Source organism: Pholis gunnellus, assembly GCF_910591455.1.
Source record: "Pholis gunnellus genome assembly, chromosome: 11".
NCBI lineage: Eukaryota > Metazoa > Chordata > Actinopteri > Perciformes > Pholidae > Pholis > Pholis gunnellus.
Genome location: NC_136538.1, coordinates 20,564,255 through 20,590,251, shown reverse-complemented (window position 1 = coordinate 20,590,251; position 25,997 = coordinate 20,564,255). Strand labels below are relative to the sequence as shown.

Below are 25,997 nucleotides of genomic sequence, written 5' to 3'. Positions count from 1 at the left end.
TCACAGTGATCCCACACTGATAAAACAGGATTATTTCACCGGCAGCAGCAGATTACTTCCTGTCAGTCCTCATCCGGCTCTAAGGTCAAGCTTTTAGCAGTCTGTAGGATATAAATTCAAACGGGAGGTTTAAATGCCATATTCTTAAAAGCCAGCACATCATTGGATGTTCCATTGTCCAAGGAGCCTTTTCCATTTGGGAGAGCAACTGAGCTTAAGCCATAAGGCACCTGGGTGAAAGCCAGGTATCCTGAGCGCTAAACCACATGGGAAACACTTTCACATCCGTTTAAACACTTTAACTGTGTGTCATTATCAGTGGGATCTAACAAACATGTGTATTACAATATACATTTCTGTGTACATTTTGTGAACGATACTGAGCAAAAGCAGTTCTCACCGTCTTACCCTTTGGCCCATAAAGACACTATTTATACCGGTAATTAAACAAAGATGGATTAAAAGAAAAGCTTCAGAGGAAATGGTATCACAGATAAACGTAGCACTGATGATTAATCCCCTATTACAAAAAAATAATTATAGATGTCATATAAATGTAGGCATTAAACATGCTTCATATAAATTAATTAACATCGTCAAAGACCTAGATTCAAAAGGTAGAAACTATCTCACATAACAGTCAGCTTTATTTATCAGTATTATTTTATATGATAGAAAATTTTATAGTAGGCCTACTAATTATATCTAAACTGTCACCTTAACATTCATTGTATTTATGAACCCCTTGTTGGTTCTGATTTGAATTGTAAATTTTACAGTTCAGCCTCAGGTCATAACGCTTCCTCCCTCTTTCACGTTGGCCTTGAGCAAGGCACTGAACCTACCCATCCATGCACCCTCTAATACTATATAATTCTCCAGCTTTTATGTGTGCAACAGGATGTAAAAGTGATACGGAGAGAGTCTAATCCCCTGGTTAAAACAAGATTAAAACTGTACTATGTGCCCCCCTTTAACAAAAACAGGTAACCAGGGTTATATGAGCACGTTTCATCCTGGATACCAGGCGCCTCTGTGCTGTATAAAGACTGAGCAGCACACCCGGCCTCAGCACACTGCCTGCAGACACCTGAGAGGTAAGTCGGGCTGATCTACACCAGCAACCACCAGGCGATTTATTCAATTTATCTATGTTTTCTTTTTATCTTTAAGTTTTGGTGTGGCTAAAGTGTTGTAGAATAAGTTTAAATGAATACTGTTAACTGTACCATTAAACAGTGGCTTTTAAAATAAAGCGTTATGAGTAGAAATGAACAGCTGAGGTCAGAAAATATCAACAGCAAGTACCGATTTACAGTGAGGCGTAGGCCTACTTTAAAGAGTTTATAGGTTGACACTAATTACATTATTAATGGTAAATTGATAATGTATTGATGTTTTATGGATGGGATGCCAAGTTGTGTGTTTTTACTCTTTACGAGAAGCCATGGAGCCTGAAGTTATCCATGTAAGTACGTTATTAATTGACTAAACAACCAACCCACTTTGCCTCCTGCAGGATGATGGTACAGGTCAGACGAGTGATGTTCCCCTTGATGTTGAGTTTGTTTCTGGGAGCCTCATCTACCATTTGGCCCCTGGCTGCAGGTAATTTAAAACAGACCGTTTTTAATTTTTTTAACTTATATTTAACCAGGCAACTCATTAAGAACACATTATCATTTACAACAGCGGCCTGGAAAAAAAGGCAAAACTATTTGTTAGAGAAAGGGCTAAAAAAAGAAATGCCAAAAACTAGCATTACATGTGGCAACAAGGAAAGCAAAACATAAATAGGATGCAGTTTAGCACACAAACATCGGGCAGGTAGTTGGCAGACAACAGAATCAGGCATTACAACAAAAAAGAACAAAAGAACATGATTAGCAAACACAAGCAGTGAGACGAACGGGCAAAACAGCAGCGACAAGACAACATGGGACAAGCAGCAGACAGGCAAAGGTTCGGGAGTATTAGTGGGTCAGGAAAACAGCTGAGTTCTTAAAAGTATAATTTATATAAACAAAAAAAACAACCTTAAAGGCCGGTTTTGCTGTAGTTTTGACTTCCAATCTTTGACCTTTTATCAACATCTTTTGGTGACTAATTCGAACAACACTGACGGAGCTATCCTCCTCCTCCATGAAGATCTCTGATACCTTCTCTTACATCAGACTACAATGATTCACAATGTTACATTTATGTAACAAAGACAAGTAAGCCACATATTACGATAAGTCGACAAGAGGTTCTATAAATGTAACATTGTACATCCACTAGAATAATAACTTCAAAGCTTTATCTTTTGTTGTTGATCCTTTGTTGAGTCCACGGCTTTAGCCTTCTCAGCCATAACTCTGCAGATATTTATTACAGTGTGTCAGTTTGATTTTGTGTGCTTTAATCAACTTCCATACATCCACTTTATCCCATAATGTGTTGCACTCTGTAATTTCTGAGGAAAGCAGTCTCTCATAGTCAAATTCAGTAGGAGATGTTTTTGACTTTCTGTGCCCCGAAACATGAAGATCCACCTATATTCATGGTTAACATTGACTTGAGGCATTTAGTAAGTAGTAAGTGAGGTGAATACTTTTCACTCGATACAGCTGTAAAATAGAGAGAGAAGTGAAAGTCTAAGCAAATGTGGGAGTTTTTTGATATAGCATATTAGCATATTAGCATATTAGTACATAATAGACATGAATTGATGGTCACATCAAAGTGGAAGTGGCATGTCATGACAAAAAAAGAAGAAGTGTGTTTTGTTTAACAGGAACTGTGAATATTACACATGCACAAAGTAATGTAGAACAAGCAATTCCATCACCACTAATGTGTTGGCAGGGGCACTAATGGTTCCGTTCTCCTCTCGTGAGAAAACGAAAAGAAGTTGCGTAGAAGTGGCATATTTGTACCAAATTGCAACATCTCCCATCACCAGCGGCCTTCCAACTGCCGTCCTGCCAGCTCATCAACCAGACGGTGTCTCTAGAGAAGGAGGGCTGTCCCAACTGTCACCCAGTGGAAACAACCATCTGCAGTGGTCACTGCTTCACCAAGGTATTGTGGGTAGTGTGGGGAAGAGTCTCGGAGGAGTAACTCTCTCCGTTTAAAGATGTTACTCACATTTCACTGATGTAAATGTCACAGTAGAGACTGGTGCACACAACATTTAAGATGACATGAAAGTGAATAATAAAGTCTTAGGAATTAAAAGAATAAAACCTGAATTAAAAAGGCAAGAAACAAATTAACAAAAATGTAATTATTAGGTATATAATAGTAAATGCCAGGATGATACGGTCTATGTTTTGAGCTCACATTAAAAAGTATTTTATGATTTCATATACACGCTGATATTCTTGCTTCACAGCAACCACAATCTCCTCTTTGTCTTCCAAATATCAAAGCAAGCACATTGCTTAATGACCTGAACAATAAAGCAACATATGACCGTCTCTCAGTTTTAATTCATTTTAACCAAATCTAATTCAGCTTTGCATATCAATGGATGGTAGTGCAAAGGTAATTAGATGGCATTTGCTTTTACTATACTCTAGACATAATGAAATAAAGAATAAAATATAGTATTAAGGCAAAGGGAAAATAAGATGTACGTATATTGTCCCTGTAGCCGATAAGACTTTATCTTTGCTACATGCCAGCAGATTTAAAACAATGTGCATGTCTGCGTCATGTAAGAGGAAATGATACCATGCTAGTAATCACATGTTCATGGGAGTCATCAAGTTTTTTCACCACTGATCATGCTGCTTGGTCTGTAGTGTGACCTCGCCCATCTGAACTGACTTGACTGTTGCTGCAACACTCTGGAAACTCTACTGTGACGCAGGATAAAGGACAGCTTCACATATGATAGAGTCTCTCTTAAAGAAATAGTCAGGTGCTCATATGAACATTGCCATTCCACATTCCAAAGTTTATTTTAATTTACCATGACAGTTAAACAAAGTTGAGTTACACAAATAAGTAGATTTCTTCCAAAGTATCTTCTACAGAATTATTTAACATTGGACCAAACCACCAACCACACAGTAACAGCCTTCTGAAACTGGACAAAACTGAATTAGCAGAAATAAAATTGCAACACAAGTCACTTTAAAACCTTTGAGGGCTTTATTTGCCCATATCAATGATAACTTATAACTACTTTTTTTTAAGGTATTGCATTGATCTTTTTGTCCAAAGAGCGGTTGATTCATTGTGACATCAGCTGTGCTGTCTTAGACCAGTGTTCCTCACCCGTCTTATGATGTGATGGTTGATAGCGCTGTTGAACACACCTTGCTCTATGTTTGTCCCCACCAGGACCCTAACTCCCAGATATCATTCAGCAACATGTACCAGTATGTGTGCACGTACCGGGACTTCTACTACAAGACATTTGAGCTTCCTGACTGTCCTCCCGGCGTGGACCCGACCGTCACCTACCCGGTGGCTTTGAGCTGCCGCTGCGGCCGCTGTGCCATGGACACGTCTGACTGCACCTACGAGAGCCTGCAGCCCAACTTCTGCATGAACGACATACCTTTCTACTACTAGTCTTGTGTAACAGCAGCATAAAACACACTAAACATAAACTGCACATGTATCAACTGTTGTGAATAAAAGTCGTTACATTTATGAGTGCCAAATAATTTGTTCAGTAGTTTCTATTTCCAGCATGATGACACCAGACAAATACCCACACTGAACAATTCGTGGAACTGAAGACTTTTTACTCACTGGGTTTATCAACCAGATGTTTCCTGCCACATCCAGCAAACACAAAGTGTTACATTTACGCAATACATTTAAGGTCTGATCTGTCTTTGAGGACATGGTTAGTATGTTCCAGGGATAACAGTGGTGTGCAGCTTTGTTATTGGGGTTTTAAAGCAGTTTTTTTTGTGATCAAATTGTAGAATTGCAGATGTAACTGCACAGTGAAAATTAAGATGCGTGTTGTTGATTTGCAGTTGAAAAGATGTGTAAATGTCTGTTACAGTGAGTGCATGGTATTGAGTTTCTTATGTGCTAAAGAGAATGCTTGATATATATATAAAGTAAATTGGTTATTTTATTGAGAGCAAACTGTCTGTAACCTTGGCCATCGGCCCCCACCCTTTGTGCTCCGTCTGTATAAAACATTTTGTTCTCCCTCACTGAGACTGAAGGCATTCTGTTGTCATGATTGAACCTTCTCTGCGCTCAGAATAAATACTCAAAAAGACAACATCTGGTTTTCGGTATTCTCTATTTCAGCATTAAAAGACTCACGCAAAGTGGGTATAGGATGTTTCTACCACACATGGAATCATATTATTACAATAGACTGTATAGCTCGTATTAATAAATAAAAAAATGAGCTATACAGTATTTTGTTAGAAGAGGTCATACCGCGTTGTGTCCTATTCTTGTTACAGTATTGATGTAGTTTAGAATTTCAACAATTTGACTCCAACATTGAATCCGAGACTCCACCATCCTCACACAGAGGCTGTGAGTTGTGGTTTTCCTTGCAGCTTGCCCCATCTGCTGGTGTGTGTGTTTGTGGTGGCCGTCGGACTTTAACTTGAAACACGTCCCACTTCTCTGGTATGAGTCCCTTGTTGAAGAGCAGAGCCGTCAGGTAGGAGACCAGCAATATGGTGACAAAAGCAACCAGCATACAGATGGTCCTGATGGGGGAATACTGAACGTAAACACCGTCTTCAAGGGTGCATCCTGGGAAATGGATGGCTGGTGGTAGCCGTAGCAGGGGCTCTCCACACAAAACCCTCAGAAGGAACCCCACCAGGAAGCCCACAGTGGCACCGTAACCGTTGGATATGTCTAAGAAAAGCACGCAGACCAGCTGCGGGAACATCATGATGTAGGCGATTTCTCCACCCAGGATCCAGAAAGCTATGACACCCGTGTGCAGGAAGGTGAGCGATGTGCCGGCCAGGCCGAATACAACCACAGAAATACGTATCACCCACCGCATCTCATTGTCTGACGCCTACGATGAAAAGAAATAGAGGAAAAACAGTAAGGGTAGCAGCAACAGAAATGAGATTTTATATCTTTCCAAACCTATCTGATTGACTCCCTAGATAGAAACAGTTATTGTTTGTCCAAGGTAAGCTCAGAATCATGCAAAAACCCTGAGCGCCTTCAACAGGAGCATCTCTCTCTTACTTTGCTGCTTTATTTAAAATGAGACAATCATTGTTCCTGATTCTATATGCCAGCAGTCTGAACTTTATGTGTTGTGACCTCTCGTGAAAATTTGGTTTGTGATTACAATTCCTTTTCAATGTGTGTTTTGACAAACAGAAAATGTAGCACAAGTTCCTAAATCCCCTTTTGAACTGTTTTTACTCACGCTGCTTGTTTAAAAGGAGTTAAAATTCGAAACAAACTGAGACTGTTCAATGACGGATGAATGGGTGACGGTGAATGGGCACCTGACAGTGCAAATGGCCGTTGGTGCACTGCTTTGACCATCCATCGGGTGACCTTTCACCCTCCTCTCTCCACCTTCACCTTGGTCCTCAGGATCTTCTTGTAGATATTCGAGGAGAAGATGGAGGCCGCAGATAGCAGGGCGGAGTCAGTCGACGACATCACGGCGGCAGCCACAGCTCCGATGCCGATGACGGCGATGTAGGGCGGAGTCAGGTGCTGCAGGGAGAGGGGTAAAATCAAACCTGTCTGACCTCGTTCGAACGGAGGCGGAGACCCATACGAGGTGAGGTTCCAGTCTAGGAAACAGCGGAGGGACAGGATGAGTCAGTCAAACTGATACGTTTGGTGCGTCAGGTGTAGTTACTGTAAATCAATACCATGTGGGAAGAGGATATAACTGATATGATGATGGCGACAGCTACATGCTCAATGTACTAGCTCCACCTCTTCTCATGTGGTCAACTTTGGATAAAAATACAAAACGATAAGATATTTAACTGCTTTACCTGTTGATGCAGCCACTGCCCCGATGAGCACAGGAGGAATTCCAAACGTGGGGATGAGAAATGCTGCAGCGTAACATCGCAACTTAGCTGTGGCTGACGAAGAGGCTGATAATGTCCTCTGGTGGAAATCCTGGAAACCCAGGTCCCCTATGCTCTTTGAGGGAGGGACAAATATCACAATAATAGAGGTACAGTTAGTCCACATTAAGTCATCCACTTTTGCATGTGTTTTTTAAATGTGTCTTTAAATGTTTGGGTTTTATAAGTGACAAAACGGCCTTTGAGGAAATATGAGATATGCTGCAGAAACATTTATTTATCTGTGCTGATTTTGCTGATAAGTCAAAATGTCTGCAATGGAAAAGGTATTTTCTGACAAATAAATGCCAGAATCGGGGAGCCATCATGAAACCAAAAAAAGTATCTCGTCCTCGATTTTGGTTTCAGTCAGGTATGTGATTTAGAGGGCAGATATGTATGCGGCTGTGGATAAAAAAAACACTGAGAAGAGGAACACTGCAAGCTAACACTGCGATTACAAACCACACCACGATTTGTAATTACAATAATAGTTCTGAACAGTTCTAACAAATATCATTTTACTGCAACTGCCTGCCTCTTTGGACTCACCACCGTTACCTGTAAGCTTATGCATCATCTTTTCACCAGTAAATAACTGAACTATTCATATTTGCCTGCTTGTCTGCATTTGGGGCCTTCTCCTTGCTGCCTCGCACGCCCCCGCTTGACACTTTCATGTCATTTTGGAAGTCACCTGTTTCTACTGCTGCACATATCACCTGAAATCGAGCTCTTCTTTTGATCATGCATTATTCTCAAATGCTTTCCATTGCCGTACCAGAAGCAAAAAGATATCGATCCACATCCAGGCTCTGTCTGCAGTCACAGTGCCAACCCAGGGGGCCTGAAAGGCGTGGTTGAAAGACGTGGTGGTGATGTCAACGGAGGTGGGACTCATGAGGAGGAAGGGGACGCACAGCCACTGAGGAGAGAGAGGTACACCATCGATACACATATAGAAGTTGAGTTTCCACGGTCCTCCTCTTTCTCATACAGCTGGGGATAAACACAAAAATAAAGGTTTGAATGTTACAGAATGTTACCAATTGTACACATGAAAGTTGGTTTAATCCTCACAGATAGTACTACTCAGCCTGTGAAAAGAGACGTATAATGTCCCGTGGCTCCGGAGGAAGATTTCTAAAGTCCGGATGATGTCATAGTGATGTCACCAGAGTTAAGCCTGGCCTTGGGACATACATTTTTAACAGAAAGTCTGTTTTACAAACTGGAGGTGTGAGTTTTTAGAGAAATGGGCGTTTAGAAGGCAGGGAGGGTATAATAAAAGGTGCTATTGATTTGCAATCCAGCATTTTTGGAGCTTTACCCATACAAAGGAATAAAAGTAAGGATATATCATTTTTTAAACACTTGTCAGTCTTTACAGATGGGCAATTCTACATTTTAAAAGCGCCCCATAATACACTGACTATAGGGAACATTGCTCGACAACCCGCATACAAAAAATGGCAAAGAAACAACGCTATTTGTTTTTTAACCAATTACATTGCTGTCCTTAAAAATGGATAACTCAGTCCGGCGCCATGCTAGCAGCTCTATGATGCTGCACATATAATGGAGCTTAGAGATTAGTGTCAGCATGCTAGCCTTTCTCACAACGACAATGCTAGTTTAGCAGGTAATGATGATTGGGACATGCAAATCAAATGGCAGAGAAAAGGATCATGTTTTGACGTGAAAACGTGTCACCGTTGGAATCCGAAACTAATGTGATTGAACAAATTACCGAGGTGACAAAAATGAGAGTGAGCTGTATGACGTCTGTGTAGGCCACAGAGTAGAGACCTCCCAGCAGGGTGTAGGTGACGGCCACAGCAGCAGAAATCCAGATGCACACAGCGTAGGACAGATCCAGGATCACGCTCATGGTTACTCCTATGAAACACACATGCAGTTTCCATGCACACTTAAATACACAAATAGCACACACAAAATAAAACTCGCCAACATATCAAAGATCAGCAACAATTCATTCTTTGCATTGCGGCATCACACGAACAAACAAAAACAAATTGGCAACATTTTGGTTGAGGAAGCACAAACGGTGCAACTGTACACAAACAACTACAGTAAAGGCCCAGTTTGGGCACAGACACACATAAATAGATCAAGATGTAGTTTGATGAATTGTTACCCAAGCTTATCAGTGTTGATGTCACCCAAATGATTTCCGACATCAGTGGCGCAATAGAAAAAAGTCCACTCAGTACGTTTCCGTACTTGATCTGGAAAGGGTCCATCATGGTCACGTACTTCCTGTCTCTCATGGGCTCAGCAAAGAAAAGACCACCTTGAAAACAACAGTGAACAACGAAAGCAGTTGAACTGTTTGTTGAAGTGAAAGTCCAGCAAACAGCTGAAGCGCCAGTTAAAGTGAAAACTTCAAAGCCACGAGTTGTAAAAGGGAATCTTACCAACAATGAAGGCCAACGTTGCTGCCAAAGGCATCACAGCCCAAATCAGCCCAAACTTTGGATTGTACACCATCTCAGCTGTGCCGATGATGAAGGTCCCTCCAACCCAGGTAGCTGCATAATACACACACACACACACACACACACACACACACACACACACAGTTCATTTTCACATTTTTCAAATGTCTTACAAGTTGTTATTACAGTCGTCCTTGTAGATGTCGAGATGATTGTCGTGTGTTAACTGATTTCTGTCTTCAGTCTTATGCACGGAGCAAACATTGGACGCACTCACATGTCCCATTTACAAACGTTAAAAGCCATATCAAAACTAACTGACCTCAAACTTCCCTCAACCTTTCATATCAACTTCAAGATTGAACGTGCATGGAATAATTAACTTAAAACTTTAAACTTTGACGCTCTACGGATCCCTCTCGCGTCAGCATTTTCATCGAGTCTTTTTAAAATAAACTTCCCTCAAAATGTCAACGTTCACATTTTGTTTTGCAGGAGACACAAACAGCGGCCTCCTTGGCAAAAGTCATATTTTAGTTTGACCCTTCCACCTCCCTCTTCCCTGTCCTGTGTGGACTCTCTCACTCTAAATAAATGACACGGGTGGGTTTTCAGTAGAGTTGAAAGCTTGGTGCGCTGTATACAGACTCTTTCTCCTGAGAACTACGGTGGCCGACCCGAAAACAGGAAAACTCTAACGGCCCCGGCTGAGGTCGAAGAGTCCTTTTTGCTTAGGAAGGTTCCTAACTGAGTGAAATGACCCGGACATATCTAAGTGGCCGCCATGACAAGAGCTGTTTGAATTCTCTAAATGCTAAGGAAAGGTGCTTCAATGCTTCCTTTATTACCTCCTTTAGCATAGGAAACATTGGACCTTCCTTTAATAAAGGAAAGTAGAGAATCCCACCCCACAATCTGTTGCGGCGGCAACATTAAAAGTGACGCCATGAAAACAAACGATATCCTTATGTCCCACAGGTTTAACAATTATACGCATACAGTCATAAAGTAATGGGATTGATGTTGATGAATATGAATAGACATTCCTTACGTTTCATTTCATATTATGTAAAAAAGAATACGAAATAAAATGAACAGTAAATATAGCAAACTGTCTATGATGCAAAGGCCTATGATAGTTTATTAAACTGTTAAAAAGCTAAATATAACCAAACCGTTTAATCTACATTATTGCACAAAGGATATTGATATTGAACAGTTAGATAGATGTTGCACAAGTGAACTACTGAAGCAGTGTTGATTGTTAAGTGTGAAAGCAGCAGGAATGAAGGAGCTCTGGTATCTCTCCTTCGAGTGAAGCAGCCTCTCACAGAAGAAGCTGTTTATGAAGCCTGCATGCCACAGATGAACACATTGTATGGGGTCATGTTTTAGTTGCGCTTTTTGTAGTCCTTTGTAGTTTCTCCATGGCAGACCTACGTCAGTGACACAAAGTCGGATTTTCGAAACACCACGGTTGCCTTTTCCTAACTCCTCATGAATTCTCCTTCATATCTTTCCTTGACCCCATGATGTTTTGCATAGAGGTCAAGGAAAAGTGGTTAGGTAATGGACGTTAGGAGGTCATTTTAGGACTTATCGACCCGCAGCCCTTGTGTGGTTTGAGCCAGTTGTTTGGTTTGTCCATTCTGGGCAACCGTAGAAACACGGCGACCGGTGTTATGGTTCAACCAGGGACCCTGTTAACTGGCGACCTCCAGCCGAATGCGTCTGTTGTTGTCCTAGCTACGGCAGCTGTTAAAAACGAGAAGAGAACACGTAGCTGTCCTCGTGAATGCCGCATTGTTTAGTTTTGCAATACAGTGTCAAACCTTCTCATTTACAGTCTTTGGTCAAAACATACCGGATTCGACGTTGGAGCGTCTTTTGAGGAAACTAGTCCACTCGAGTTTGAAACGTCGCTTGCTTGTTGTTTATGTGTTGACAGGAAGGGAGCAAATTCCCCTTCCTTTGAAATAATAAATTTGGTATAAAAACAAACAAACACATAATCGTCTTTGGAGCCTGTTTTGTGGAAACATGTGTTACGTAGAAGAACTCTGTAGCACAGTTAAAAAAAATACAAATTCATTAATTAAAAGGTATATACGGGATTCGAACTCATATCATTGAGTGGAAAAATAATTAGCATGCGGAGGCAGTGCTATTACGCCACGATAGGCAGGACGTAAGGATTGGAGGCATACATAGAAATCTAAAACAACCAGATCAACTTGAATGAGAAGGTTTGACACTGTATTGCAAAACTAAACAATGCGGCATTCACGAGGACAGCTACGTGTTCTCTTCTCGTTTTTAACAGCTGCCGTAGCTAAGACAACAACAGACGCATTCGGCCGGAGGTCACCAGTTAACATGGTCCCTGGTTGAACCGTAACACCGGCTTCGCGAAGAGCATTCGCTATACCTTATGTCGAAATAAACGACTAATTTAAACGAGTTAAACACAACGATTCTTATTTTTGGGTGATTATCTAAAACATATTTATTAATAACGTTATGTAGTGGCTGTTTTGTATGTTATGGCAGTCAGGACCAATAGAGGGCTGTAGTGCTGTTTTCCTAGTGGGAGGATGTAAAGCGGCGTGCACAGTGTTCAGACGCAGCCAAGTGTTAACCTGCAATAAAGTCAGCTCAAAATACTACACACTGCACCGTTAAACACAATCTACCATATGGTAATATGGTAAAAGAAATCATGCAATTAAAATGCATGTTTGTTTTTTTAACAGTCTATGAACCTGCAGGTTACAGCTGCTGCAGCTGCAGCACAAAGAAACTCACCGGTTGTGGTGAAGATTCCCATGACCAAGTTAATGTTCCTGTCGCCCAGCAGAGCCATGTCTGCATGGTTTGCCTGCGTCCTGTTTTCATCCCTTTTGGATTTGATGGAAGCCCATATGCCGATACCGAGCACCAGCAGGTAGAATATGATGGTGACTACGAGTCCCGGGACGTTGAGAGCCATGCTATCCTCCTGAACAGCATGTGCTGCAGCACAGAGCACAATGAGCAGCCGGGCATGCTGCATTTATTAGGCAATGAACTGGTTAAAACCGAATAAAGGATCCTATGCGTTTATTGTGAGCGCTGGGTGCGGCTGCAGCAGATGCATTTTATTATACAGAAAACTATGCACACCGACCAACAAGTGCAGACACACGTTCAGCCACTGATTGACAACATTTGAAGCAGCTCCTACACTGTAAACAAATGTTATTTTACAGCCAATTTCACCATTAATCTACGGTATTTGTGTAATACGGTTGTGTACTGTAGTTAGCAATGCATTGTGGGCTGTCCCATTTGAAGCAACAGCACAGAGACACTAGACAGTATCCTATATATTTTAAATTACAGTACACTACAGTATTTATGGGAAAGTGGTGTTGCATAGAGAATACTGGCATTCTGTGAAGGGACTTTTTCAAAAGGACATGTGCTACACATCAACAAGAAGTCCTGCTTCATCTGCATCAATCAGGTTGTGCATCTACAAATTAGACGGTAATTAAAAGCAATATTATTTTCCTCTCAGTATCTTATTCATACAGGTAACATAACATTACCTAAACAATAAGGTTTAAAATCAAACTGATTCTCAGCAAGCTGTGTAGATGTTAAGTCGCTGATTTTAAAAAGATTTGATTTGGTCAAAAATGACATTTACGTGCATTTTAGAGTAACCGTGTTTAATCAAATAACCATTTATTAACAGATCGGTAGCGGTTGTTGCTATCTAGATGCATATCTAAAGATGCAGATGTTGGGCAAAGCAGTTGTTTTGAAGTGTTTAAACCATGCTTTGTTGTTTTATTTTGGTGATGTGTGAGATGAAATACTGCAAAGACACCGTAGAACAACCAACTACTCCACTTTCTCCTTCACTTTATTGTCAGTCATTGTATCCAGAGGTCAGACAATGAGACTGTGAATATCACACAGCAAAAATGAATACAAGTATCAATATTACAAAATACATCTCTAAAAGGATGCTACAGCTTGTGTTACAGATAAAATACACAGATTAGAAAATAGAATGATTTCAATCCAGATGATTTTTACAATCCTAGCCTTTCCAGGTTATGTATGATGAATAATGTAAAAAGTTATGTTAAAAGCACTCAGTTGATTCTGCACCTTCTTCAGTCATTTCTATACTGTACAGAGGCAGCAGAGTACAGACGGGGGGGGGGGGGGGGGGGGGGTCTTAGAGAACTGTCTTGTATCTGAAATATATCAGGAGGTTTGATTCCTGTGAAAGTCCACAGTTATCAAGAGAGGGACGCCTAAAAAAATAAAACCAGTCATTCTGTATCAGTCATGAGTGTTCAGCAGCATGAAGTTGTCTGTTAGAGGGAGAATCACAGAGGATATATCATCCAATGGGAGGTTTGAAGACCGGACTTTGCGGTAGCGATCCAACCAAACCACATCTAAAAATCTATACAGATCTACAAAAGAGGTGTTGGTGCAACAGGTCAGGGCCGTGTGATGGCAATCTCTTCTTCTAACTCAAGATCTACGTTGATGCTCAGTCTTGTTAGGTAGAAAGGTTTGAAGATGTCTTCCTCAACAGGAAATCAGTGGACGTGTTATCATACTCCATCCTCTTCTCTCCTTTGTATCCTGCCTTGATTCAGTCCTTGTTTTCTTCCTCAAGGGTCACCTGGTCGTTCAGCCTCATCCCGTCGACTTCCTCTCTGCCGCCTGTCTCTGGTCCAGGACTTGGCGGAAGCAGCTCCAAGTCCCTGGAGCTCGTGCTGGCGGCTCTGGCTAGCCTGGTGAGCGTGTGTTCATACGGCGAGGGCAGGTAGACCATGAGGAACACGCCGTCCGTCGTGTCCTGCTCGGAGCTGGAGCTGGGCCGCCGGTGCCGTCTGCTGGACTGCCGTCTGCTGGACTGCCGTCGGATGGAGGAGAGCAGCTCGCAGTTCCTCTCCGGGTCCTGCAGGTCCTCCAGGTCGATCACGTTTGCCAATCCCAGTTTGCCATTAAGGCCGAAGCTCTGCCTGCGGCGCCACATCAGGAAGCCGAAGACACTGAAGAGGAGGACGGAGACGGCTGCTAGGGTGATGAAGGTGATGGATTTTGCACTGATGATGGCCTCACCTGAGCTCTGGCCCTGTGAGTCAGGCACAAAAAGATTAGATCACATTTTCTGAAGACAGATTGATACATGATCATTGCATCACAATTTGCACAGTCTTCATTTTTTCGTGCATTAATCAATTCAATTGTACAATATTTGACAAATGTCGAAGTGAGGAAAACAAACATAATATTCACATATTAATCATTTGAATGCAAATGTAGATTTTTATGATCTATATTTGATGTACTACACTGTGCTGTTAAAGTGAAGTGATAAACTGTCGTGTTGTTAGAGGAGGGTTAGTTGGTGACAAAAACAGAGAAACTAACAATAACTTCTTAGTAAAAGAAATAGTGAAGTCAGATGGTATTAAGACATCTGACCAACAGAGGGTGCTGCCAGTCACAAAACATCTGTTTGACCAAATTCATGCGAGTTAATCTGTACAATCTGGACCACCAAAACTACTGAGTGTTAGTGTGAGTACACTGCTGCTGAATAAACACGTTTAACCTAAATACTTCATAAATGTTGATAGCGCTCTGAATGCGAGATTAAGATTGAATAAAGCAAAATCAAGTAGTAGTGTTACATTTTGCTGTTTACATTTAACATCTTAAATGCAAACCATCTGTGGGTAAACTAAGAAACTTGAAAGTCGTGTTTCTTGTTCGCTTTTGCACTTTGAAATGTTTCCCACAAACAGTTTGCAGAGATTAATCATTTTATAATAAGGTATAGAAATGTATGGATTAAATATTGATTTTGGCATAACTGGTCATCACAAGTATTATCACAGCATGGGAAACCTCCTGTCCATACGACACTATGTAGTTAAAAGTCTCCATTGCCCTGATTACCAACAACATTCAACAGTCAGATAAAGACTTTATCTGGCATCTGACATTAACCTTGTTAATCTCATTGGCCAAATGCCAAAATGCCATAATTTTGCTGATAAAGCCTTGTGCATGTGGAAGTGATCTTGCAGAAGTCCGTCTTTAATAATCTTTAAAAGCTGCAGGTGCAAACTTTGTTCAGTAAGAAGCTACAAAAAATAGTAATATTTTAGTTCATGATGTGCAATTATGACAGCATTCTGCTTCTGCTTTTACAGATTAAAGGATTGATACAAATAAAAAATAAAAAACAGATTCGATTTGGATAAACTCACCGAAGCCTGTCCGTTGGTGAAGGGCAGAGACGAGGGTCCAGGCGAATAGTCCAGAGAGTCCCGGCCGGCCGGTCCAAACTTCATCCAGCTGCTCTCCAACAGAGACCGCATGGTGGAGGATCTGAAGCCCAGCCGGAGCCAGGGGCTACAGGGGTCGAGAGAGAGCTCAGAGAGACGTGTGGTGGACGGAGAGATGAGGACGACAAGTTCGCTGTGAGCTCAGAGGGTCACTGACTGCTGAGCCGAAGTGATCAGCCTGAAATAATAACAGCGGGGGGGGAGGAGGGAGGAAGAAACGAGGGCAGCAGATAGTCCGTGTGTCCAGCTGAGAGGAGAAACGTCACCGGTCCTGATGGGAGGATTTACAGCTGCTGGAAGCTGGTCAGCAGCAGCAACAACACACAACTGTGTGTGTGTGCATTTGTTTGTGTGTTGTGTGTGAATGAGACAAGGATGAACGGATGATTCACATGTGTTCATGGTTAAAAGAAACCAATGATAAATGGTGGTGGGAGACAGCGGTCTCAAGTGTAAAAGATAAAAAACTTTGTTAGACAAAGGATGCACTTCGACCCCGTCCTTAAGAGCTCGAGTGTCAACATCTCAAAAAGTCGATGTTTGAATGTGTGTAAGGTTGTCAAAGGATGTTCTAGTTTGTTTGGCAAACAGTCCGTCTGTCCCCTGGGTGTCACATGACCTGCACTTCCATCTGTGGCCACTATGTTAAAATCCTTGTACGAACAGTGCGGTCCTTGGAGGATGGTTACAAATCCATTTGATTGAATCCCAACTTTGAAAAGATCACAGATGATAAACAGAAAAGCTTGAGGACTCTAGATGTTAATTATTCTCTGACCTCTGAAATGAGGTCCTTGCATTATAAGTTCAAAACATTTTGTTTAGGATAAAACACGCATAAACCACTAACACTATGAGACGTTTTCAAAATGTACTGTAACTTAACATTGCATTGTGGGATTGTTAAATGTACAACTTATACTATAAACGCAGGGATGTGCAGTGTTATATGTAGCCAGTAAATCCTGGTCCATAAAGTTTACTACTGCTCAGTGGGTCATTATACATAAATATGTTAAGTTGTTTACAATTTACTTAGTTTATACCTATTTTAAGCCCAACCATGATATATTTTCTAAACAAGTTTTGTTGCCTAAACGTTAACCACGTGTTTATTGCGACCGCGGTGGAGCGTCACAGTTAGTTAGAAAGGGACGCTAACGTTCCTGACCGAGGGTCAGTGTGTGACGAGCTGGGATGAGAACGAGTTGCGACAACATGATGACAAACGTGAGATAAACTGCTTTTATTGTACAACACACAGAGCAGACGGGCAAAGCCAGAGCAGGGTTAGAAACTTCAGCAGGAGAGATTACAGGTGCCTTTCTTTGATATCAAAAGCGGAAGAAAAAAAAAAAAAATACACTTTTAGAAATCACAGTCACGACATTAGCTGACCTGCTGATGCCGGTCCAGCAGCGAAGCGTTCAAGGTCAGCGAAGGAAGCAAACAGACACACCAACCACCTGAATGAGCAGAAAGCCTGCGTTCGTATCGGGAACCGTCTGCACATTCATCTGCAGGGATATGAACGGATACATCATACATTTCGACAGTTGTGCCGTTCCAAAAACAGCCTTAAAGTCCCACACAAACCGTTTGGAAATGTCTTTCTACCGGTGAGTTTGTTGCACTCAAAAGGGACACAAATAATCTGCAATTAAATACTTCACGTTGTCCGAGTCCTCCTGTCCTGCTTTACACCTCACACACACACACACACACACACACACACACACACACACACACACACACACACACACACATCAACACCTTTTCTTTGGAGTGAAGTTACACGTATTTAACTGTATGAGGGTCAACAATCTTGTCATTGTCAGTGGTTCAAGTTCAGGTGCAGCAGCCAGAGCTCAAGATCCAGTTTCTGGTTAATAGAGTTTAAGGTGCAGCTAAAAAAATAACAAAAAAACAGAGGTAAGAGAAAGTTATGAAACGCAGCAATGTGGAAACGTAATCCCATGTTATCTAAGCCAACAATCACACTTACTTCACCCAGATATCATGTTATAACCGACATTGAAAGGAAGAAAGAGTCAAGCTCCAAAACCACTGAATCCTTCATTTTCCACCATTCATCATTTCTAACAAATGCCTTTTTTTAAAGAAAGGGATATTTCTGTTCAGCTGACTGGTAGTACATTTCATTTCTCTGGTTCTATATGTTCTCGTGACAGCCTCTGTCATGTGCCCTTCCACTTTAGAAACTATGTCAAAAGTCAGGTTCATATACTGCCTACTTTCTCCGTCAGTGTCAGACAACAGAACATTTGTAGTTTAAGCTGCTTTGCTTTCCCTCCTTCACTCCCAGGTGAACGCTCTGCCTCCCTGCAAATTAAACTTAGCGACCGGTCGCAAAACAAACCAGCCAAATATCTCATCCATCATCGGAGTTGTCTGAACTAGTTCTTTTTTATAAGCAAAACCTTGAGAACTAAAGATTGTTTGACACTGTTTTTTAGGAAGTTCTTTTTAAAGATATACTAGCAATCGGTCGTAGCTCTGAGCAGAACAAGCGTATTGGGTCACTGCCGTCAATCTGTTCAGGGACCCAATAATCCCTCGACTGCACACTAAACTGCAGATGGTTTTACTGTAAATTATCAGTACAAATGCGATTACAGCTTCCCAGCAAAAGAACAAAAGAAGGAGCTTTTACAATAACAGAAAGCAATAAGAGCTTAAAATCTAAGACTTTGTGGGAACATCTTTCTGGCGATGGAACACATGACAATGGGCGGATTTGGAGCTTCTCCTCAGTTTCCAACTATACTTTACCCAAGTGCATCAAATCTGCTTAGAGTGCAGATAACGTTTGTGCTCGTGATGATCTTCAGCGTGCCACAACTTCTACGTTCAGGAATCAATCTCTGTCTTAATCTCTGCGCTGTATGACAAACGCACAGTCGTGGTAAAACTCAGCAGCGCAGACAAAAGAGTCATCGTTAATATGAGAAACACAAACAACACAAACAACATCCTTGAGACTTTAAAGTAGGACAATCATCAGAGTGAATGACTGAATGAAAACCAGGCGAAGTAGGAACCAACAAAAACTGCTGTTGCATGACACCGACACATTAGTCGACTGCTTTTTTTAGATGGAAACGCTGGCATGGACTTAACACCAACTAAATCCTTCCCTTCACTGCTGCTGATCACACTGACGGCCGACAACATCTGTCCACCTGCTGCTCGTCCTCTAACAGCAGGGAATGGGGGCGGGTGGGGATGGGTCAGGGACACTGAGAGACAGCAGAGAGAGGACAGAGAGGCGAGACACACTAAAGCTTCCTGGGAGCAAATGTGCGAGATAGGTTTGCGAGTAGGAACTGGGCCGAGGTTTGTCTGACATTCTGTTATCTGATGTTAGCTCAGTGTGGCAGCAAGTCTGTGGGCCGAGGGGGGGGACGAGGAAATGCAACTTAAATTGTGTTAAATGTGAAGTTAAATATTTTGTTTACTGAGGTAAGAAATCAAGTGAGAAGTTGGGTAATTTTCTCATAGACATCTATCAATCGGATTTATTTTACACCTCCTGGTGGTCACTAGAAATAATGCAAGTTTAAGGCACTTCTGCATTTGCTTCACTTTTACAGGCTGCCGCTTGTCTTTTACACAATGTCCAAATTAAGATTTACAGGCTGTTGCAACAAATGTATCTTGCGAACGACACATTTCTTTCCCCTCTGACCTACATCTCATCACTACCGCCTTCAGAGCTGTATACTGGCCCAGGCGCTCTGGTTATATTTGCAGAATCATAAAAAGTCGTTTTTAGGTGCATCTTTGGTGGTTTGGTGGTTTCCATTATCCAGAGAGACAACTGGCAAAGATGAACAGTGAATCAGCAGACGAAGCCGGTAAAGAGAGAGGGACAAATGAAAGGAGGTTGACAAACTGGGTGAAAAAAGAAGAGTAAATCTTCTTAGGAGCTTCACATGCCCCTCCCTCCCCGACCTCCCTGCCCTGCCGCCCTCAATATGGTCCGAGCTGCTGAAGTTAGCACCAACTCAACACGCTCTTCTTTTATAATGGTCATAATCTGTCCTAAAATGCACAGTGGCATTTTGGTTGTTTTTAGTATCATCCAGGTGAGAGCAGTGGCGTTATTTATTAGAAGATAACAAACCTAAAGACTGCAGATTAATGCTAACCAAGATGGGTAGCAAACAGTACAAGATCACGTTCAGTAAAGTCATGTGGTCATTGAAATCTGAGAGGTTCATCCTCTGTAGAGCAAGAATTACCTCAGTAAATTCCATAGAAATCTGCGTAACTTAAATGACGAAATGTCATGTGTACAAGTGGAAAGTTCTGGTCTGATTGTGTTGTTAGCGTCAAAACTGAGACTGAGAAGATCCACAGCAAATGTCAGCAGTTCTGATAACTATTATAATTATTGTTGCTTTTTTGAGTCTTATAACATTGTTACGTATATATGTGTGTGTTCTGGACTGCTGGTCGGACAGAAGAAGTTATTTGAAGACTTCAACTTGAGCTCTGATAACTGATCAACTGATCCAAAACAGAAAATAAACATCTACTTATTAGTTGCATATGAAATATAAAAAAATGAAAACTCTCAAAAAAATAGAAAATGCTCAAAATGACACGTTAAATATCTTAAATAATAAATCATTTACATAAATGCATGTACACACATAAACAGTGAAAAATAACGCGTTGTATATTAGATGCATTTAACATTAAAATACACGTACTGCATGTGGTTTTTGGTTAAAATAAATACTTGATCGCTCCGTTTTGGTGATACACTCATTCCAGAAGGTTTAAGAGTGAATAATAAACATTCAGTTGAAGTAAAATGATGACTGCACATTATTTAAAGCTTGATATAGAAATTGCATTACAGTGACAAACATTCATGTACAATCAGTTCAAAATGCAAAACACGTCTCCACCGGATGTAACGGACCTCACTCTCAGATTAAGAAGAAATAAATAGAACAATATCTAAAGTTGACCTTATTTTAGCTCAATGTATTTTTTTAACGCTCGTGATCTGTTGTGTTCTGAAACAGTATATTTTCCCTCATTGCATCATCTGCGGAGTCATTATTGTTACTCACCTTTATCTCATAACGAGTAGTAATATTGGCCAAAACGGAGTTGAAAATACATCCCAAGTTGTAAAAGAGAAAGAATAACTTTTCCTTAAAGCTACCCTGTAGAGTTTTGGACCACATGGACTTAAGGTTTGATGATTGAGTCTCCGTTTTGTTCAAATCTTATGCTCAACTAGCCCTTGCAGGTATGCACATGGAAGCCATGAAACACTTAGATGTTGAACAGCTGTAACGAACAAACGGCTTGAAGAATCTAATTTTATGTCATTGAACTCACCAACAGCTGTTGGCAGTCGTGACCTAAGAAACTGATTCTCTGAATGTAAATAAAGCTCAAAACAAAACTCCACAGCGTACCTTTTAAAAAGTATGCAAATAAACTTAACAGTAATCATAATTCATTGCATATGCGCACATTTAGGCATGTATCCACATTAGGATGAAGCAATAATTAAACGTTATTGTTTACCACCTTGGAGGAAGCGTATTGTGACGATATGACAATACTGTGACAAAATGATGAGCGCATTAGTTTTTCAAAACTGACAAGAAGCTTATAATATTTAAATGCTTTGACACAGTATGTGTATGTGTTGAATTTCCATGATATACAAAAAATTCCTTCATTCTTCTCATTACATCATTTCATCTGCCAATCAAAAACTTAAAGGGCCAGTGTTGAGCATTTTGTGGGATCTATTAGAAAAAAAGTGAATATAATATTCATAACTATGTTTTCATCAGTTTGCAATGACCTGAAACTAAGAATCGTTGGGTGTTTGTTAGTTTAGAAGGATTCCGTCATGTTTCTACAGTAGCCCAGAGAGGACAAACCAAACCTAGCGAGAGCCTTTCGCCACCTTTCTGCGACACGCTTGTGGTGGGGTATTCAGTTTGGTTGCAATCTGCAACCACACCGCTAGATGCCACTAAATCCTAAACACTGTTCCTTTAATGTCACATGAAATGCGTCAATGTCCTCCTCGCTCTTCAAAAGTGCCACTAATCCATATGACAACCAACCAGGTTTCTCATAAGTCCAGCTCGTTCCACCAGTCTGTTACATTACGATGTCAGTCTGCCTCTGCGTTGCATCATCAGCAAATCAAACTCATCATCAATCTACCGCACAGCGGCGCCTTCACGCCATTAAACCAATCTAATTCATCTTTCGTCCGTTTACGTCCTTCACTGACCCGACAGACTGCACGCTCTGCGTCCGGTGCTTTTTGTTTGCATTTTCCTCGCCGCAGTGTCACACGGTGATGTCGTAGAGTCTGCCGACGCGGCTCAGCCACTCGCGCAGCGCCAGGCGGACACGGCCGTCGGTCACGTGGCAGGAGAGCTGGCTGAGGCAGGGGTAGAGCGCCGGCTGGAGCGCCAGGAACGAGGCATCTGACAGGAGGAGGACCTGGTTGAGGAGAGTCAAGACCATGTTGGTCCACGCCTGCAAGGGCAGAGAAAAAATGTCAACAAAGCTCAACACTCAAGCGGATGCTTGTCTTCCACACACACGCATGACTATGCATCTGAGGTCCTTTATATTCATTTCTAAGAGCTGTCACTTTTCTCTTAACTTGACAGAATTTGGTGTGTTTGTGTGTTCTGTTATTAAAACAAAATAAGATAAACAACGCACTTCAAGAACCCAACAGAAGAACCCAACAGAAAACCCCGCAGCTCACCCCTCCCTTTCCCTTTCCTGTCTTGACAGACGAGACAAAACAATGTCTTAACTTGTGTGACGATAAAATTGTATCGGCACCTGTATCTGAGCCTCAGAGTCCCTCAGTGAGATGCTGTGGGAGCTGATGGTGGATCCTGATCGTGGTCTCTTCTCCTGCCTCAGAACCTCAGGTCCCGCACTGACTGAGTGCCTCAATGGGGGAACCTGCTGGTCCACCAGATGTTGGGGCCTCTGCAAGGAACTTTGAGGCTCCACCAGGCCCCTCCTCTCCCCGCCTCCTCCTCCTCCTGCTGCCGCCGCCCGGCCCTGCTCCTTCATGAACAGGTTGACGTGGCTCTGCTGCTGCGGCTGCTGTTTCCTGCGTTTGTACTCCATCATCAGCTTGCTTATGGTTTTGTCCGTGGCGATGGTGTAGAGTTTGTTCCCGGCGCTTTCCCACCATTCCTTTCTCCTTCCTGGTCCAGCGCCGCCAGGAGCTCCTCCAACAGAGCTTCCTGTCATCCCGGAGTCCCTCCTCTCGGCCTCGTGCCGGAGGTGGTTGGGCAGACTGCCTGTGCAGCTGTAAGGAGAAAAGAACAGGTCACTTTAATTGGACAGGTGCTACACTGAACAAGAGGGCGCAGGTAGCCTGAGTAATGTGCGAGTGAAAGCATTGATTGAAACTAAGGCCTGTCAAATGTTCTGCAAAAATGCACAAGATCAAATGTGCAATTAAAACACATCTGCAGGGGTTACATGCTTGTGCACAGGTGAAGACAGCTGTTCATCAGATGGATAAGGTGTTACATTTGATTCTTGTGTTCAGGGTGGAGACAGACATTCGGCAAGTCGCCATTATAACAACATAACAATGACTGAAGTCCGACCTGACTCCTGGGCTGGGTGTGGGCGTGTCCCCTGGTGATGCTGAGCTGTCGGCTGCCTGAGACCTGTACCCGCCTTCCTCTGATGGCGTCCCCCTCGCCGACAGCCCGCTCGCTGAAGTCGGAGTGGAATTCTCGGACTGGAAGAGAGGCAGGAAGAAGACATGATCTCCCCCTCCTCCTGCTCCTCCTCTCTGCAGCGCCATCTCCTCCAGCGTGTTCTCCAGGTCGCGGTGCATCTGAATGTAGCTGTTGCACAGATCCATGCACAGCTTGTAGAGGCGTTTGACCAGCCACGCCCAGTCCGCGCTGCTCAGCGGCTGCACGCTGAGAGATGGGATGGGGGCTCGCCAGTGATAGCGTTTATCCCGGCCTCGAGGGGGGCTGACCTGCTCGAGGAAACACAGAGCACGAGTTGATTTTTGATATCAGAACATTAGTAATTCCTCTCACTCGTTACTTTAGGAGGGGGAAAAGTTCAAGAAACCCTCTAAGGACGGAGCTCATTAAAACTAGAGGACATTAGTAATGGATAAGAGAGCAGACTTATATACGCAAATCTTTCATTTTTGTTGTTTTGTTTCGTCACCTTTCAATCACTGTGGCCTCTGACAATTTACATATTCAATCTCTAAGCACTGTTTTCTTTGTCTTTTTAGCTTTTGTGGCGATCACTGCTCATCCTTTCTACACTGTTGTTTTTCTACTTTTTATGACAAATTAAATAAAAACAGAACTTGTTCTGAGCAGTTGATGATTTGTCCTTGTTTTAACCGTTAAAAGCTTTATTAACTGAGAATAAGTTAAATCACTGTTATTATCACAATCAAAAAAGACAATTATTCTATATACACCTACTATCACTGAAGAACAGAAGCTGTGTGTGTGTGTGTGTGTGTGTGTGTGTGTGTGTGTGTGTGTGTGTGTGTGTGTGTGTGTGTGTGTGTGTGTGTGTGTGTGTGTGTGTGTGTGTGTGTGTGTGTGTGTGCGCATTACTTGTGCCGTTTCTTCAAAGATGTCTTCGTCCTCTGAGGAAGCAGAGCCAGGGTGAGAGGAATCAGAGCTCCCCTCCTCTTCCTCATACAGCATCCTCTTCACCTAAATACAACGAAAGGTTCAAATGTGAAACTGAGTTTTGATTGCTGATGACTCGTTAGTGATTATCACAATGTTTCAAGGTTGTGATGTCTTTAGTAGGTGGATGCCAACTGGTTGCCAAGTTATTATTAGATACTAAATGTAATCAATTAGATTAATTAGTCAATTGTATTGTAGTTTTGTAATGCTTTTGTTCAAAAAATAAAAATACCTACTCTGAACTTCATTACACCTACCAAAAACACAAACATAAACATAATAAAACTGAATTTTTTTTCAAATCAAAAACAGAAATCAAGCTGAAGATCACACATGTCTGACATATTATAGCCTATACAATTAACATGTCTAATGTAATAGCAAACAGTTTAAATAGACACAGAGCAACAGTAGTAGTTCTTTGGAGATGTGTCTCTGGGCAACTGTTGGATTTGAGTACAGTATTTACTCTCCCTTTAGCTATTAGTTGGTCTCCACCAACTTCTAAGGAAAATATCTGTTTCTTTAGGGAGTGAAAAAAGCGGAACATCAACCAACTAGTCTCTCACACCTGCTGTGCCGTCATGCTGTCAGCTTGGCTCAGTGTGGCACACAGCAGGGCCTGGAAGTACAGGTTGAAGCTCATGGCAGACTGACGGTAAAGATTAGCCGCTCCGCAGACACCCGACACCTTCATCAGCAGGTACTTCAGACCCGGCCGAGTGTCAAAGTCCCGCGCTGTCCTGCAGAAGAAGTGATCAGGAGAAAAGTCAGCCGAGTGTGAAGCTGATCAGCATTATCATTATTATTATCATTATTATTATGAAGTGACTCCAGTGGGATTACAGATCCATATGACACTGTCATCTGCATATCGTCTGATTTTCTTGTTGCAGTAACCTGTAAGAGTCCAGCAGCAGATCCAGGATTATGGCCAAGTTAGTCATGGAGATGTAGCGCAGGAAGCCTGCTGTGGCCCGGCTGGGGTCAGCGGTCCCAGGTGTGACCTTTTCGTTTCCGTCGGGCTGCTTGACGAACTCCTCCAGCAGGATGTCATAGAGGTTTTGGAGCAGGACCTGGTGCGACAACAGGCTAACCACGATGGTCCGGAACGGGATACTGCAGGATTCAGAAACCAGGAAGCCGGTTAAAACACGTTTTTAAATTATAAGAACAATCTCTTTGCCTCAAGTAAAAAATAAACAATTGTCTACTGTAACTAGGCTGTGATAAACCAATTTAATAGCTAGTGTACTGTGGCTTCAGTACATACATGAATTTTTAGAGGGAGCAGTCAATAACATAATAGTCAGAACCGAAAAAGCTTTAATGAAGAATGAGCAGTCATGAAATGCTGTTGCACCAATAAAGCTGATTTGTATTAGATAAGGGAAAGAC

General features: G+C 42.0%; 4 protein-coding genes across 4 annotated transcripts in view; 1 reads left to right on the top strand and 3 right to left on the bottom strand.

Moving 5' to 3' along the window:
* Positions 1–1,447: 1,447 nt before the first annotated feature.
* Positions 1,448–4,707, top strand: lhb (luteinizing hormone subunit beta; the record flags this gene model as incomplete). Its single annotated transcript, XM_079168375.1, has 3 exons — positions 1,448–1,468; positions 2,902–3,063; positions 4,333–4,707. 3 exons carry the CDS (start codon positions 1,448–1,450, stop codon positions 4,564–4,566), a joined length of 417 nt encoding a protein of 138 aa, XP_079024501.1. The 3' UTR covers positions 4,567–4,707.
* A 742-nt stretch (positions 4,708–5,449) lies between these two features.
* LOC306702720 (high-affinity choline transporter 1-like) lies at positions 5,450–12,488 on the bottom strand (the record flags this gene model as incomplete). Its single annotated transcript, XM_079168374.1, has 8 exons — positions 5,450–6,007; positions 6,535–6,752; positions 6,963–7,116; positions 7,822–7,965; positions 8,791–8,939; positions 9,199–9,354; positions 9,479–9,592; positions 12,305–12,488. The coding sequence occupies 8 exons, from the start codon at positions 12,486–12,488 to the stop codon at positions 5,450–5,452; spliced, it is 1,677 nt and encodes a 558-aa protein (XP_079024500.1).
* A 1,243-nt stretch (positions 12,489–13,731) lies between these two features.
* On the bottom strand, positions 13,732–15,900 carry smim28 (small integral membrane protein 28; the record flags this gene model as incomplete). Its single annotated transcript, XM_079168907.1, has 2 exons — positions 13,732–14,645; positions 15,790–15,900. 2 exons carry the CDS (start codon positions 15,898–15,900, stop codon positions 14,160–14,162), a joined length of 597 nt encoding a protein of 198 aa, XP_079025033.1. The 3' UTR covers positions 13,732–14,159.
* A 6,253-nt stretch (positions 15,901–22,153) lies between these two features.
* Positions 22,154–25,997, bottom strand: part of arfgef3 (ARFGEF family member 3) — a gene marked incomplete at its 5' end in the record, with an annotated part of 37,273 nt that continues 33,429 nt past the window's right edge. The window contains 6 exons of the mRNA XM_079168502.1: positions 22,154–22,419; positions 22,738–23,218; positions 23,526–23,911; positions 24,519–24,620; positions 25,171–25,342; positions 25,500–25,718. Coding sequence (XP_079024628.1) covers positions 22,228–22,419; positions 22,738–23,218; positions 23,526–23,911; positions 24,519–24,620; positions 25,171–25,342; positions 25,500–25,718 — 1,552 coding nt within the window. The 3' untranslated portion in view covers positions 22,154–22,227. The remainder of the gene's footprint in view (positions 22,420–22,737; positions 23,219–23,525; positions 23,912–24,518; positions 24,621–25,170; positions 25,343–25,499; positions 25,719–25,997) is intronic.